The 12,697-nt window shown below is 39.0% G+C and overlaps 1 protein-coding gene across 3 annotated transcripts in view; it reads left to right on the top strand.

Moving 5' to 3' along the window:
- Positions 1-4,528, top strand: part of ACSL6 (acyl-CoA synthetase long chain family member 6) — a 247,181-nt gene extending 242,653 nt beyond the window's left edge. For all 3 annotated transcript variants that reach the window (XM_088446003.1, XM_088446002.1, XM_088446001.1), the window contains one exon: positions 3,894-4,528. In XM_088446003.1, the coding sequence (XP_088302129.1) occupies positions 3,894-4,034 (141 nt within the window). In that variant the 3' untranslated portion in view covers positions 4,035-4,528. The remainder of the gene's footprint in view (positions 1-3,893) is intronic.
- Positions 4,529-12,697: the final 8,169 nt, after the last annotated feature.

Genomic DNA, 12,697 nt, shown 5'->3' with positions numbered 1-12,697 from the left:
GAGTTTGTCTCCGTGGGTGATGAGGTCTCGAACCCAAGCATCCGTACAAGAGTCTGTCCACACTTCGTTGAAGTCAAGAAGACGATCCTCAAGATGAGAGATAAGCCCATAATGCACTAGGTTTGGTAGTGGACTTTACCTCCTGATGTGCAGATGTTAATGCGGCTTTTCCATGTCCTCTGTAACTACAGGAAGTTGTAGGTCCTCCTCTGAAGCGACCACAGGAACTTCCTGGGGCACTAAAGGACCACAAGGAGGGTCCAGAGTAGGATCTTCTAGGAGGAGGAGCAGCAGACGGAAGATAAGTGGACTTACCTCCAGTAGCTTGAGAAATCCATTTATGTAGTTCCGCCCCAAATAAGACACTTCCCATGAAGGGAAGAGCTTCAACAGCCTATTTTGTGTCTGCATCCACTTAAATAACTCTGTTAATCCAGCAGTTTATATCGCAGGATGAAGAGTCACACCTATAGCTGCAAATATGACTTTAGAGTATTCTCTAATATCCTGTCCGATGTCTCCTTCAAGGATGTGGCTCCAGGAACCGGTAGCGTAGTCTTCTTAGACGAGAGACCGAAGGATCTACCTTAGTAAGTCTCACAAGATTTTCTGCTATCTGCAGGAAAAGCATAGGAAGGTAATAAGCATCGGGACATCTGAAATTTCTTTATCCGGATGTTCCTAAGCTGAAATCAGAAGAGAATCCAGTTCCTCTGAAATTGGAAAAGAAGTAGCCTGCCCTTGTTTCTTTAAAAAGACGTCCGTCTTGTCCTTTGCAGAAAATAACACCTCTATCCCTTCAGACATAGGTTCAGACTCCTCTTGGAGCTCTTCAGGCAAATTTTGTATATTCGCCCTCTTCTAGAGCGGGCAACTCTTCCTCCTCTGAATCATCCGACTGGAGAACTGAGAGTAACAGTCTCTGTTTTGAGACTTGTGGAGAGGGTCCCGATGCCGTGGCATGGGAAAAAGCCATAGCTTTTGCTGGTTCCTCTAGAGTAGCCGACCTGGAAGCTTCCTTCTTGCGAGAGGCCACCAGCTCAACAGACAGATGCAACATAACCTATGTAAACTGCGTCATCCAAGATGGCGGTTGTTAATTAGTATCACAATTGACACACAATAGGGAGTTAGAAGACTGCCCATGCGTAAACTGGTCTGCACAATTTGTGAAGGCGACTTCTGAGATGCTTTTGAGCCTCTTCCAGCCTTGTACATACAAACCCCACACAGACAACAGTAAATGCAGTGGAAAGAGTTAATAGGTAAAGACTGAGATAGGTAGAGAGGCAGGAGAGAAGGTCAGATAAGGTCACACTTGCCCAAACAGCACTCCTAGCAGTGCTAAGAAACGCCAGGCATAACAACTAGTAACTAACTGAAAGTGAAAGTAGTTACTATACTGCCTTAAATGCTCTCCCGACAAGCTTAAACCTCACTGTACACTTTCAGAGTCCGGGTAGGCTCTCAGTCTTAATGCAGCAGCTTTCTTTATCAGCAGGCAGTGTCCCCTCTGTGTAATGGCTGCCAGCACACTTCAGAGAAGCGCTGAGGCAGCTGGGAGGAAGATGCAGGAATCTGGAGTTAGGCTCCGCCCCCCCTGCTATGGCGCTTACAAGCGCGCTGTATTCTAGCTGTGTACTGTAGTCAGACACCTTAACCACTAAGCTACTTGCTCCTGCTATAGCAGAGCATAAGCTTCATCATTATTGATTACTCACTGTGTGAGGGAGACCCCACACATCGCTACTACCGCTGAACTGCTTCGCTCATTAGAGCCATCAGTGCAGACACTGATCACTGCAGCACATGGTTGCTGCTATAAAAAAAACACCCAGTTCTTAAACCTGGCTAACCTGCTAAACGGGGAGCCAGGGCATACTCACTAAACTGCCCCTGCTGCCAGTGGCGGTTTGACTAGGGGGACCGTAATGCATGCTGCATGCAGTGGCAAGCCGAACCCCCAGAGACTGTGGTCTCTATAGTCGAGGACCCCAGGCGAACTACATGCAGTTGCGAGTGGGTCCCCCCAGCAGCTCCAACAATGTAGACAGGCAGTGGCAGTTGCTGCCTGTCCTCCACAATGCTTGAGTTTTCTATTCTTCAGCGCAGCAGCACTATTAAAATTAACTCTAATACTAAACCCGTGGGAGAAGTGTATAACACAACCAGCTCCCCTCGGGCACGATCTAAGACTGGGCTTGTAGGGGGGTATAGAGGGGGAGGAGCTAGTCACACTTAAAATTTAGTGACAAATTAGCACACGGCTATACCCCACTGTATGAAGCCTCCAGTGTCCCCTAGTGGATCAAGGAGAAAAGTACATAGTTCTAGGTCTTACATTATGAATTTGTGAGCTACTATGAGATTATTAGAATACAATATTGTTTCCAGGAAACAGTTGCTTATATGCAGACAACTTGGTATATATGGTATATAGGAAAAAAGATAATTTACATTATTTTACCCAATTCACCACAAAATTTACTGTTTATATGCCTAAAATGTACAGCCCCTATGCAAGAGAGAGATTTCAGAGGGTGGATTCCAAATATATACAGATTAGGTGAATGGATTTTATTACAGGGGTATGAATACCTATCGATTCCTACCTACCTATACCTTCTAAAATTGTCGCTATTTAGCGTTGTGAGTCGCACAAGAAATAAATGCTTTCAGACTTTGTGTGTGGTTCCAAAGCACAAAAAGTTATTATTCAATATAAAAACAGATGGTTACATGCTGTGATCTAAATACAATTAGCGCAAATAAATCATACAGACCCAAGGTACAGTTGTTATATACGCACGCGCTCTGGACCCAGATACCGGCATCAATATACAAAACCTCCGTCAACAGCAAGGCAAGAAGAATGGCATCCAAGTTTAGATAGCCCACATATATACTCTTACAGGGATAGGCAATACAATAGAACAGCATGATTGGCATGATTCCATTGGTTCTTCTTCCTGGTTCTTCTGTTACAGTATAGTTCATAGGTCACTTCGAATGGACACAAACCAGCCTCCAACAGCCCTTTGTGTCCTTTTTCCCGCTGCATACTAATTGTAAGATGGTTACATTACAGAGTACATTTTAATCTTTAACTCTCTATAGTCCATAGTTTGCAGACATATGTTGCGATATTCTCACCGATGGTACCGGAAATCTGCAAAGACACGGTGGATCAGTACAACACCAAACACGGTCTGCTACCATGTACTAACCCTTAGATATCAAATTACATTTATTTCACAACATTAATAATACTGAATAAACTTTGAATTTCACACTTTAATACTAGGGAACCTTTTATGTAAGTGTGCAGTGTGTAAGTATTGGGGTTTTGGGAAAAGACGCTAGTTATCGTTGTGCGACTACGTGTTTGTGGAGTACACCATGGTACGTGTTTTGCAGGGTTGATCATTTTATATGTTTTAGTGACTGTATTTATATGGTGAGGACTTTCAACTTCTTTCTATTGCGTGGGAATCGCATGACGCTAAATAATAGCATCGCCGTATGTACTTATAATGGGCGAGATTCACTAAAATGGCGCTGGGCGGCCAGTCGCAAAATGGCGTCTAATTGCCAATCGCAAAATGGCATCGCGCAGATTTAATTTTAAACCGATCCTGTCTCAGCCAATTATCCGGCTTCGACAGGGGTAACACCTGCTTTCATGGGAGTCATCCTATCCTTACTTTGCCAAATGCCACAATATATTTTTATTTTATATAAATCTTTTGAACAATACTTGTTGTCTTATCAATAAAACCTTGAAATCTCATCTGCAAACAATTAAACTGCTACTTACCTTTCTAATTGTATTTCTGCTGTTTAACATTGTAACACTTCACAAATGGATATTGAATTTGTATGTTTTGTCCCAGGTGAAAGCAATTCACATCCATAAAGAGACGTTCACAGTACAGAACGGTTTGTTGACACCAACGCTCAAGGCAAAAAGACCTGAACTGAGAGATTCCTTCAAGCAAGAGATAGAGGAGCTCTATGCTTCTGTTTCTGTGTAACAAGCTGGGATACAGGAGATTGCCAGTAAAATGTCTGTTGTCATGCAGATATGATACAACATCTGTTACAAATATTTTTCTGTTTGGATTTTATCTTCTATAACACATTCATTGTCAGAGTACTTGGAATGCATAAAAGTGATTACAGAGGTTAAATTAACCAGTTATTGTTTTACAGCATTAATGGTACGACAGTGTTTTACTGTACATCAGACTAAAGACTAATATACATAGTACAGTAAGTTAACACTGTTCCGATAAGGACACTATTTTTTCTGGACAGAAAGTATTTTTAGAAATAAGTTACTGTTAAATAATGATATAATGTCAGATTCATTGCACGAAATGTAAGCAAAGCAACACATTGACCTGTTTCCTGGATTGCAAGGACAAAGGTGTCCTTTTTATATATAGCATTATGCAAATGCTGTGTAAAATGTTTAAATATTAAAAAAATAATAATTTTCAATAAAATAACTATAATAATGATATAATTTACAGTTTGATTTGCTCTTTCCTTTAAAGTCAAGTTGCTGCATCAGCAATACCAAGCATGGTAATGATGAGAACTGGAAATATTGTATTTTTTCCACAATTGCTACAAAACTTGGTTGCTTTTGACAAAAGCAGTATTTCAATATCAACATTTTGCTTAATTTTTTTGTTGAAACGTTTAGAAAGTGTAAGTAAAGGAGCATACACGGTCAGATTTGTCAGATGTGTCAGATTTCCGATCTGAACGATTTGATGAACGATTTGACCAACGATTTGAACTATGAACAATTTTTGAATGCATTAAAATGAATGGAATCGTCCAAATCTGACTGCAAACACATCAGATGTCAGATATCGTTATCTGACCATCGGGAATGCGCATCGTTCAGACATGTCAGATTTCCTTCAGATATGAAAGATTTTTTAAATCGTTATCGTTCAGATCTGAAGAAAAATCTGACCGTGTGTATGCACCATAAATAGCTATGAATAACATATGTTTACATTTACTAAAATCCATAAACTTGAAAGGTCTTGGTGTTTTCAACAGTACCACAGTTGCCACACACACAAAATCTACTAATGAAATCACAAATATTTACGCAAGTTATTATACTAAGAAAGTGATATTGGACATTGTATTTGCATTTCTAAAGAGTGTAAACTATCGTTCCCTGCTATCAGCTATTTTCTGCTAAAATACGCTGATCACTATGTTACAATGGCATCTGCTGTGCATAGGAAAAATATTCCCCCACAATCAAAATGTATGTGAAATCTTTTCCATACTAATAAGCTCCCTGAATTGTATATGTATAGTATACACTTGTCAATGGTATTAGTAGATATTTTAGGTTTGATGATTGAGTATATGAAGCATCGTATAGTTAGGCAACCCTTGGGTCTTAAAACATTATCATTAATTGGCAGTATACAGCTGGAGGGCTCACGTTGCTTAATTACTGCTGTAGTGACATATTTTTAATGAATATCTCTCAAATCATTTCCCTTTGTAAGTTTATATATTTAATATGGTTAAATGCAACACATATATTTTCTACTGTATTCACCTCCTGGGTCTACAGTCATGATGGGCACGACTGTGTGACAGTCATCCTTACATTGCTATAATGTGTTACATGATAAAAGCACACCATATACTACAACAAAGCAAAGATGTCAAGGCAGTACACAGGAGATACAGTCCTACAGCCTGATGAATAGTGATTTTGGTAAAAACTTGAGTGCTATGTGGTTAGCTGAGCCTACAGTTGATGCTGGAACTTTTGAAGGAATGCAGTAGAAAGAGTAAACCTGCCCTTTGAATCTCCCAGTCCAGGATGCAGCCATCTTCCTGGTGCTCTGTAATTCTTCCCACACTCTGGATGACAGCTGGAGTTGTGTGAAGCTGTGATTAGGGTCTGACAGAATGAACCAATAAGAATATTGCAGCTTCTTACTGGCAGCTATTTACAGTGGTGATAGGATCTCTGGGCGCTATACATGAGAAATTAAAACATTTACTTATTTATGGTAATTTAAAATACTCTCATGAAACTTTTTTTTTTTATGAAATAGACAATGGCAGTAGGTGAGTTTTTTTCCCTCTGGCTACTGTCATTTTAGTCTTACAGTAAACACGTCTAACACAATTTTTAATACATCTTAAAGATTTTAGCATTTTTTAACAATTATACATAAACATGCTGGAGGGATGGGGTCAAGATATAATTAGAAAAAATAAAATTAAGTATAATTGAGCTTTGTAATTTATTAAATTCAGTGTTTCCTGCTTTGTTAATGTGTGAAAGCAAGTAATCATATTCTTCCTGATGTACAAGTAAATGAAAAGTTAGTATATTTATATAATACATATTCATTTCAAAACCCTTCATAGTATACTGTTTTAACCTCAGTGAAAGATAACTATGAGTGTAAAGGTGCGTATCCACTACACGAGAGTGGCACGACTCTACGAGTACAACATTGTAATCGTTCATCACCCTGTGCAGTGGATAATGTGCCCACATTGAACGATATGTCGCTCAGTGCAGGCACCCTCCCTCATCCCCGAACATGCACACCCTGTCATTATCGGGAGGTTGGCCAGCATGTTCAGGCGATGACGAATGCCGACAAGGATCAGCGGGAGCGCACATCACTGGTCGTTGCCAGCATATTCACTGCACAATTAATGAACGATTACGATGTCGTAATTGTTCAATCACTAGTTTTTCTCGTGTAGTGGATACGTGCCATTAGGTGATTAGTAATTGTGTACTTAAGAGTTTTGCTTTGCTCTGGCCCTCTAATAAAACATATTAGTGCTTGTAGTAGACAAGTAACCTGAAATAAGAAAAACATTGATCTGGTTCAAACTATTGTACAGACAAGATTTTTGAATGTCAGCAAGTTTAAGCCCTTTATAGTGAGCATATTATATAGGGAGCATATTATATAGCGAGCATACTATATAGGGAGCATATTATTGTGTAATGAGTGGATGCATCACATCAAGGTGTGGTAAAGCAAGTTCTGGTGTCCCCTGTTTTGTATAAACATGGTTACTCAGTAGACTGAGTTGAGAAGGGAAGATAGGCAGTTGTAGGCATCAGAATTGTTTGGGGGAGAGCAAAACATACATAATTTTATTAGAAAAATATTAACTTTTTTAATGCAAAAATCTAGATTAGTGGTTACAACCTTGTTGTAAGATATAATAATTATTATTTGTGTTGAAAAGAGTATACGCATAAATATGTTTGTTGCTTTAGGTCACAGGTTCTCAAGGTCCTCAGGACCCCACACAGTGCATGTTTTCCAGGTCTCTAGCCCAGAATCAAAAGTGAAATAATGATAACCACCTGTGGATCTTTTAAAATGTGTCAGTGAGTAATGAATGCACCTGTGCACCTGCTGGGTGACCTGGAAAACGTGACCTGTGTGGGGTCCTGAGGACTGAGTTTGAGAACCACTGCTGTAGGAACAGACGGCAGATGGCTTGGCCAGTACTGATCAGATGGGGTCAGTGTCTGTGTGCAGTAATGTGTATAGTGTGGATCTTCACATGAAATGACATCAATAGAGTATTTAGGTGTTGACATTTTTTTTTGAAAGGTGGTTTAGAGCAGTCATCCACTTGTAGACTGGAACCATGCTTGGCGGGCAGTGTTACTGGTAGTATGGCATGGTGTCAGTGATACAGATGGTGCTCCTTCCTGTAGCATGACATACACGTGGTGGATAAATGAACTGGTAGAATCCCTTCCAAAATAAACCATGCATCACAGACCCTCCTCAATGTTACACTCGGAGAGGTCACTTTGTTACCCATCAGTCACTGCATAAATTGTGCTTACTATCAGAAACAGCAGTGTCTGCCTCTTGTGATGTTAGTTTCATGTTATATCTAATGGAGGGTACATACGGTCAGATTTTCTGGAAGATATGAACGATAACGATTGTTAAAATCGTTACATCATTCATATGTTTGGCATGCACGACGAACGATGCGCGTGCCCTCATGTCAGATAACGATAACTGTAATAGACTGTGTTTGCAGTCAGATTTGGACGTTATCATTCATTTAAATACTGTCAGAAATTGTTCATCGTTCATGAAATCATTAATATCGTTATCGATGATCTAGCAAATCTGACCATGCATATGCACCATTATGCAAGGTATGTTTACTGCTACCAATGTATTTATATCCCCTGCTTCAAAATTGCCTCTGCTATTGAGTTTGTATTAAAAAGCCTACAGCAAATCTTACCACAGATTAAGTTATTTCTTGCTGGTATAATGTGTATTTACCATTCTTATTGTGCACACAACTCATTTTACCTGCTCCATGTTGTCCACAAAGGCTAATGTCAGAAGCCCTGTTCACTCCATTATTTGAGGTACTTACATAACATTTTATTTTCTAGTTTTCAGTGATTTAACAAGTTGTGCTTAATATTTGGTAACGTCTGCCTAATATGATAATACAGCTACACAGTATAAAGCTGGGTACACACCGAACAGATATATCTGCAGATGATGGTTGTTCATACACACTGAACAACCATCATCTGTCATCTGGCCATTGGTCCCGCTGGCTGAGGGCTTGTCGCGTCCCCCTCCGTGGCCTCTAAAGCAAGTGTACAGGATATCGTATGACCGCCCGTACACACAGCATGATGCCCCCAATATATCTACAGATACAGTATATCGGGAATAGGCTGTGCAGCGCAGCCGATGCCATATGTCTGTGAACAATGTCTTTCACAGACATATCACTGGTACACACTGGCCGACGCACACAAGATATAATAGCCGATCGGCCAATATATCTGCTAGTGTGTACCCAGCATCAGATTTTGAGGGTTCCAGAATCAACTTGTCTGAAAACATCTATCTGGATATGAATGGTTTCATTAATGTTAAATTGTATCCTACTGCAAATCCAGTATTGTAATTACTTGTTTCCTAATGCAATTGGCTTTTAAGACGGATTTGTGTTCAAACATTTTCTCGGTCACTCAATTCAATTTGTATTGCTACATAACATAATATTTGATACTGCCTTGTACACTTGTGGGAAACACACTTGCCATTTATTTGTATAGAGACTTTATGTATTAGAATCCAAATAGAAAAAAATATTTTTTTTCCATGAAATATAAATCCTTTCAGTGGGGGTAATAACAGAGGCACGGAGCACATATTTGGCTGCTCATCCTCAGTGCACATTTTCTGTACATTTTTAAACAATGACTGCTAGAGTAACAACCTGCTCAAGACGCACCAGGATGGATTTACCGACGAGACGTCGCAGTCGGCTGCGGAATTGGCATAAGACGCAGATGTGGCTGCAGCAAAAGCCGCGCCCAACTCAGAATCAGGCCCATAATGACAGTATTTTACTATGATAAAATCTTAAAATAGAAAAATCAGAGACAGATCAGAATCAGAGTTTAGTGTTCCCACTGCGCATGACATCTATTCACCGTGAGGCGTGTCACATGGATATGCCCCTCACCACCTGGCCACGCCCTTTCAGGAGCACACAGAGGCTCCCTACCGTACCCTGACCTGCCCGCAGTCTAGCAGGAACGCTAGATTATGTTGGTTTATGTCGGCCTATGGGGACAAAAGGCATCCTGTTTTTTAAGTAATAGACGAGTTGTTGCCTATAGCAACCACATTTGAGATTTCATTAATCTAGTACATTCTAGAAAGTGCTAACTAAAATTTTATTGTGGGCAACACCTCCAATTTTCATCTTATAGATGTTTTAGTAACTTTATGCATGTGTTTAAATTGTGAATGCCGACATATAATGCACTGTCTCCATTATCCCCCCCCCCTCGTCCTTACTACATAATTTTTGCATAAGTCCCAAAAATAATGTGTCATATAATCTTTAAGTGACATATCTTTCTACATTTATGGTTTTGTACTCTTTAAAAACAGACACTAATGTGGAAAATGGGTGGAAATGGGATTTGCAGTACTCAATTGCATGTTTACTAGTTGTAAATGACCAAAGTGTTCTGAAACATGAACTTCTAACTGGTTCTAAAGCAACCTCAGTCATAGTAATGCCGGTAGAATATCTCTACTTGAACTGAAAGGTCAGCTATGGGCTCAGCCATGTATTTATTAACATTATTCTCAAATATGTTGTCGTGCCCAACACATTTCCAAATTTAAATTGTGTGTGTAAAGTATATCCACACATTGAGTCTGATTAGAGGAGGTTGGAAAAGATGTTGTACTGAGAATTTGTGTACAACAAATGCCTATATGTTGAATTGAGTGTATTATGTACTTGTGTACAGTTACACTTTGCACGGTGGGTCTGGGGCATTCATGAGTAAGTTCAGCACAGTAAGTGCATGAAGACAAGTCACCCACTCCTCTTAGAAATACTTCTGGTTAGACTTACAAATATCCTAGAGACGAGCTTCTGGGAGCGGTGTCTTTGTGTATCCTGAAGAGGATGAGGGACGCATCTTTGCAACAGGCACATCTATGCGCAAGATTTACAGTTGTACATATTTTCAGATATATGCAACTCAAAATACCGCCATAGATACAGACGCATTTTGTCCTGTACACAAGTCACATTTGTATGTTTTACCCTAAATCAGGCCCATTGTAAGTGAAGTTTTATATGCCATTATCTTACATTCTTCTGAATTCCCTAATGGACTCGAGCAACCCATTAATCTGTACATTACATCGATGTGTATAATATGATCATTATGAAAAACATTAGCTGACTAGATTGCTCAGGGTATGTACAAAACCACAGTATTTAGAATATGCCCCTGGTCAGTCTTTTACATTGAAATGGGCATTTGTTTAGTGCACATGTCCAAGGATTGATTTATGCCATAGTTACTTGGCAACTGGCTTTCTAATTATTGATAATGAATTCAATCTTGTACGGCATGATAGTGAGGGTGTAATACATCACATACCACACTTCTGTACAAGTAACAATCTTTTTGTATTGGTTTTATATACATTAGCATGTAAATCTCTACTAGAAAAAATCTGTTATGTAAATATGTTATGTCTACACTATATTTTGCAGAAATGTATATGTATATAACATATATATGTAATATCAGTTCCTTCCATGTAAAATGAAACAATAAATACTAAGCTAAGGAATACCAAAAATGAAGCATTTCCAGACATAGAATATGACTTACACATCTAACCTATATCAACATTTTCCACTTTAAAGCCGGCCATACACTGTGCGATATGCACCGTGCGACGCAACGGGGGATCAGACATCCGACATATCAGGCGGTCCCCACACATGGAGCGATTGGGTGGCCGACCGCCCGTTATGCAGGCTCCCCACTCCTTCACCCGCATAGTGCTGCATGGGATCGCAGATCACATCCCCAGATCAACTGAACCTGCAGTTTGATCAGGGGGTGCGATGTACGATCCCACGGGTGCGCGCTCTGTCCGATATCATGCCCACACACGGTACGATAGAGCAGCAAAATCGTACCAATCCGTTGGATCGGCTGCTTTATCGCACCGTGTATGGGCACCTTAAGACATTATTATATCTTAAGGCAAACAGTAGACTCATTTTTGGTAAGGTGTCATTTGAATTTTTAGTAACTGATAATGAAAAATAAGTAGTGACATAAGATAAATAATTAATGTTTAATTAGTGAAAATAAGACACAAGATTTCTCCCCCATTTTTAATATATCAGTTTGCATTTTTTAGTCATTAAACATGCTACAGTATCTATAGTTTGTTTCTGATCTTACTAAAATATAAATGTGACATCTGACTTTGATATTTATGGGGGCCGTTTAAGGACAGAAATGTTAGTCAAATACATTATCAAATTTAACAAATGACTTATTTCTATCATTTTAAAATAATTGAGTGGCTTAGGACAATTAGTTGCACCAATTGTTGTAGTAATTTTTGCACTTGCAAAGAGATAATTCACTTTTGTTTCTACTACATACAAATGTGGATAACTCCTTAAAAAAATTATAAAAATAACAAAATAAACATCAATGCAATGAGCCCAGATATATCAGCTTTATTTACACACAGTAACTATATGAGGCAATATTCACACGTGCTATATCTCCTTTTCCTATCACTAGGTAGAAATACTAAGATAATTTAAGCGTTTTAGACTACAAGCACAGATCAGTCCGTAGGGAAGCAGTTTATTGTTAAAACATTTTATTTTTTTTACATGTTGCTTCTACTTAACAACAATAATATGATAATCGTATCAAAACATAAACAAAATAAATACTTTCTTAGAGTTAATATAGCACATAATTCAGCAAGAAACATATTACTTCCCTGCCTGTATGTGCCCACATTTTATGGTATACATTTATTTGTGTTCTTTGGTAACAACAGAAACATTCTCATTGTAGATAACTGCAAGTTTTTCTGTACAAACGAGCAATATTGTATTTAACTTGTTATTAAAACATGTAATCAGCAATGTTGGCTGCATACTATTTTTTCAACGATTAAAAAAATAATTGATATCATGATTGAATTTAGTTTTTTATGCTCATATATGCAGCTGCTCCTAACTATCTCTTTACACTGCACTTTTCTTACTATGGTGGTGCCCTGGGGCAGCTTGGCTGGGCCGGTTTTGGGGG

This window comes from Taudactylus pleione, unplaced genomic scaffold, assembly GCF_031769625.1.
Source record: "Taudactylus pleione unplaced genomic scaffold, aTauple2 ptg000392l, whole genome shotgun sequence".
Classification (NCBI taxonomy): domain Eukaryota; kingdom Metazoa; phylum Chordata; class Amphibia; order Anura; family Myobatrachidae; genus Taudactylus; species Taudactylus pleione.
This window is presented reverse-complemented; position numbering and strand designations above follow the sequence as displayed.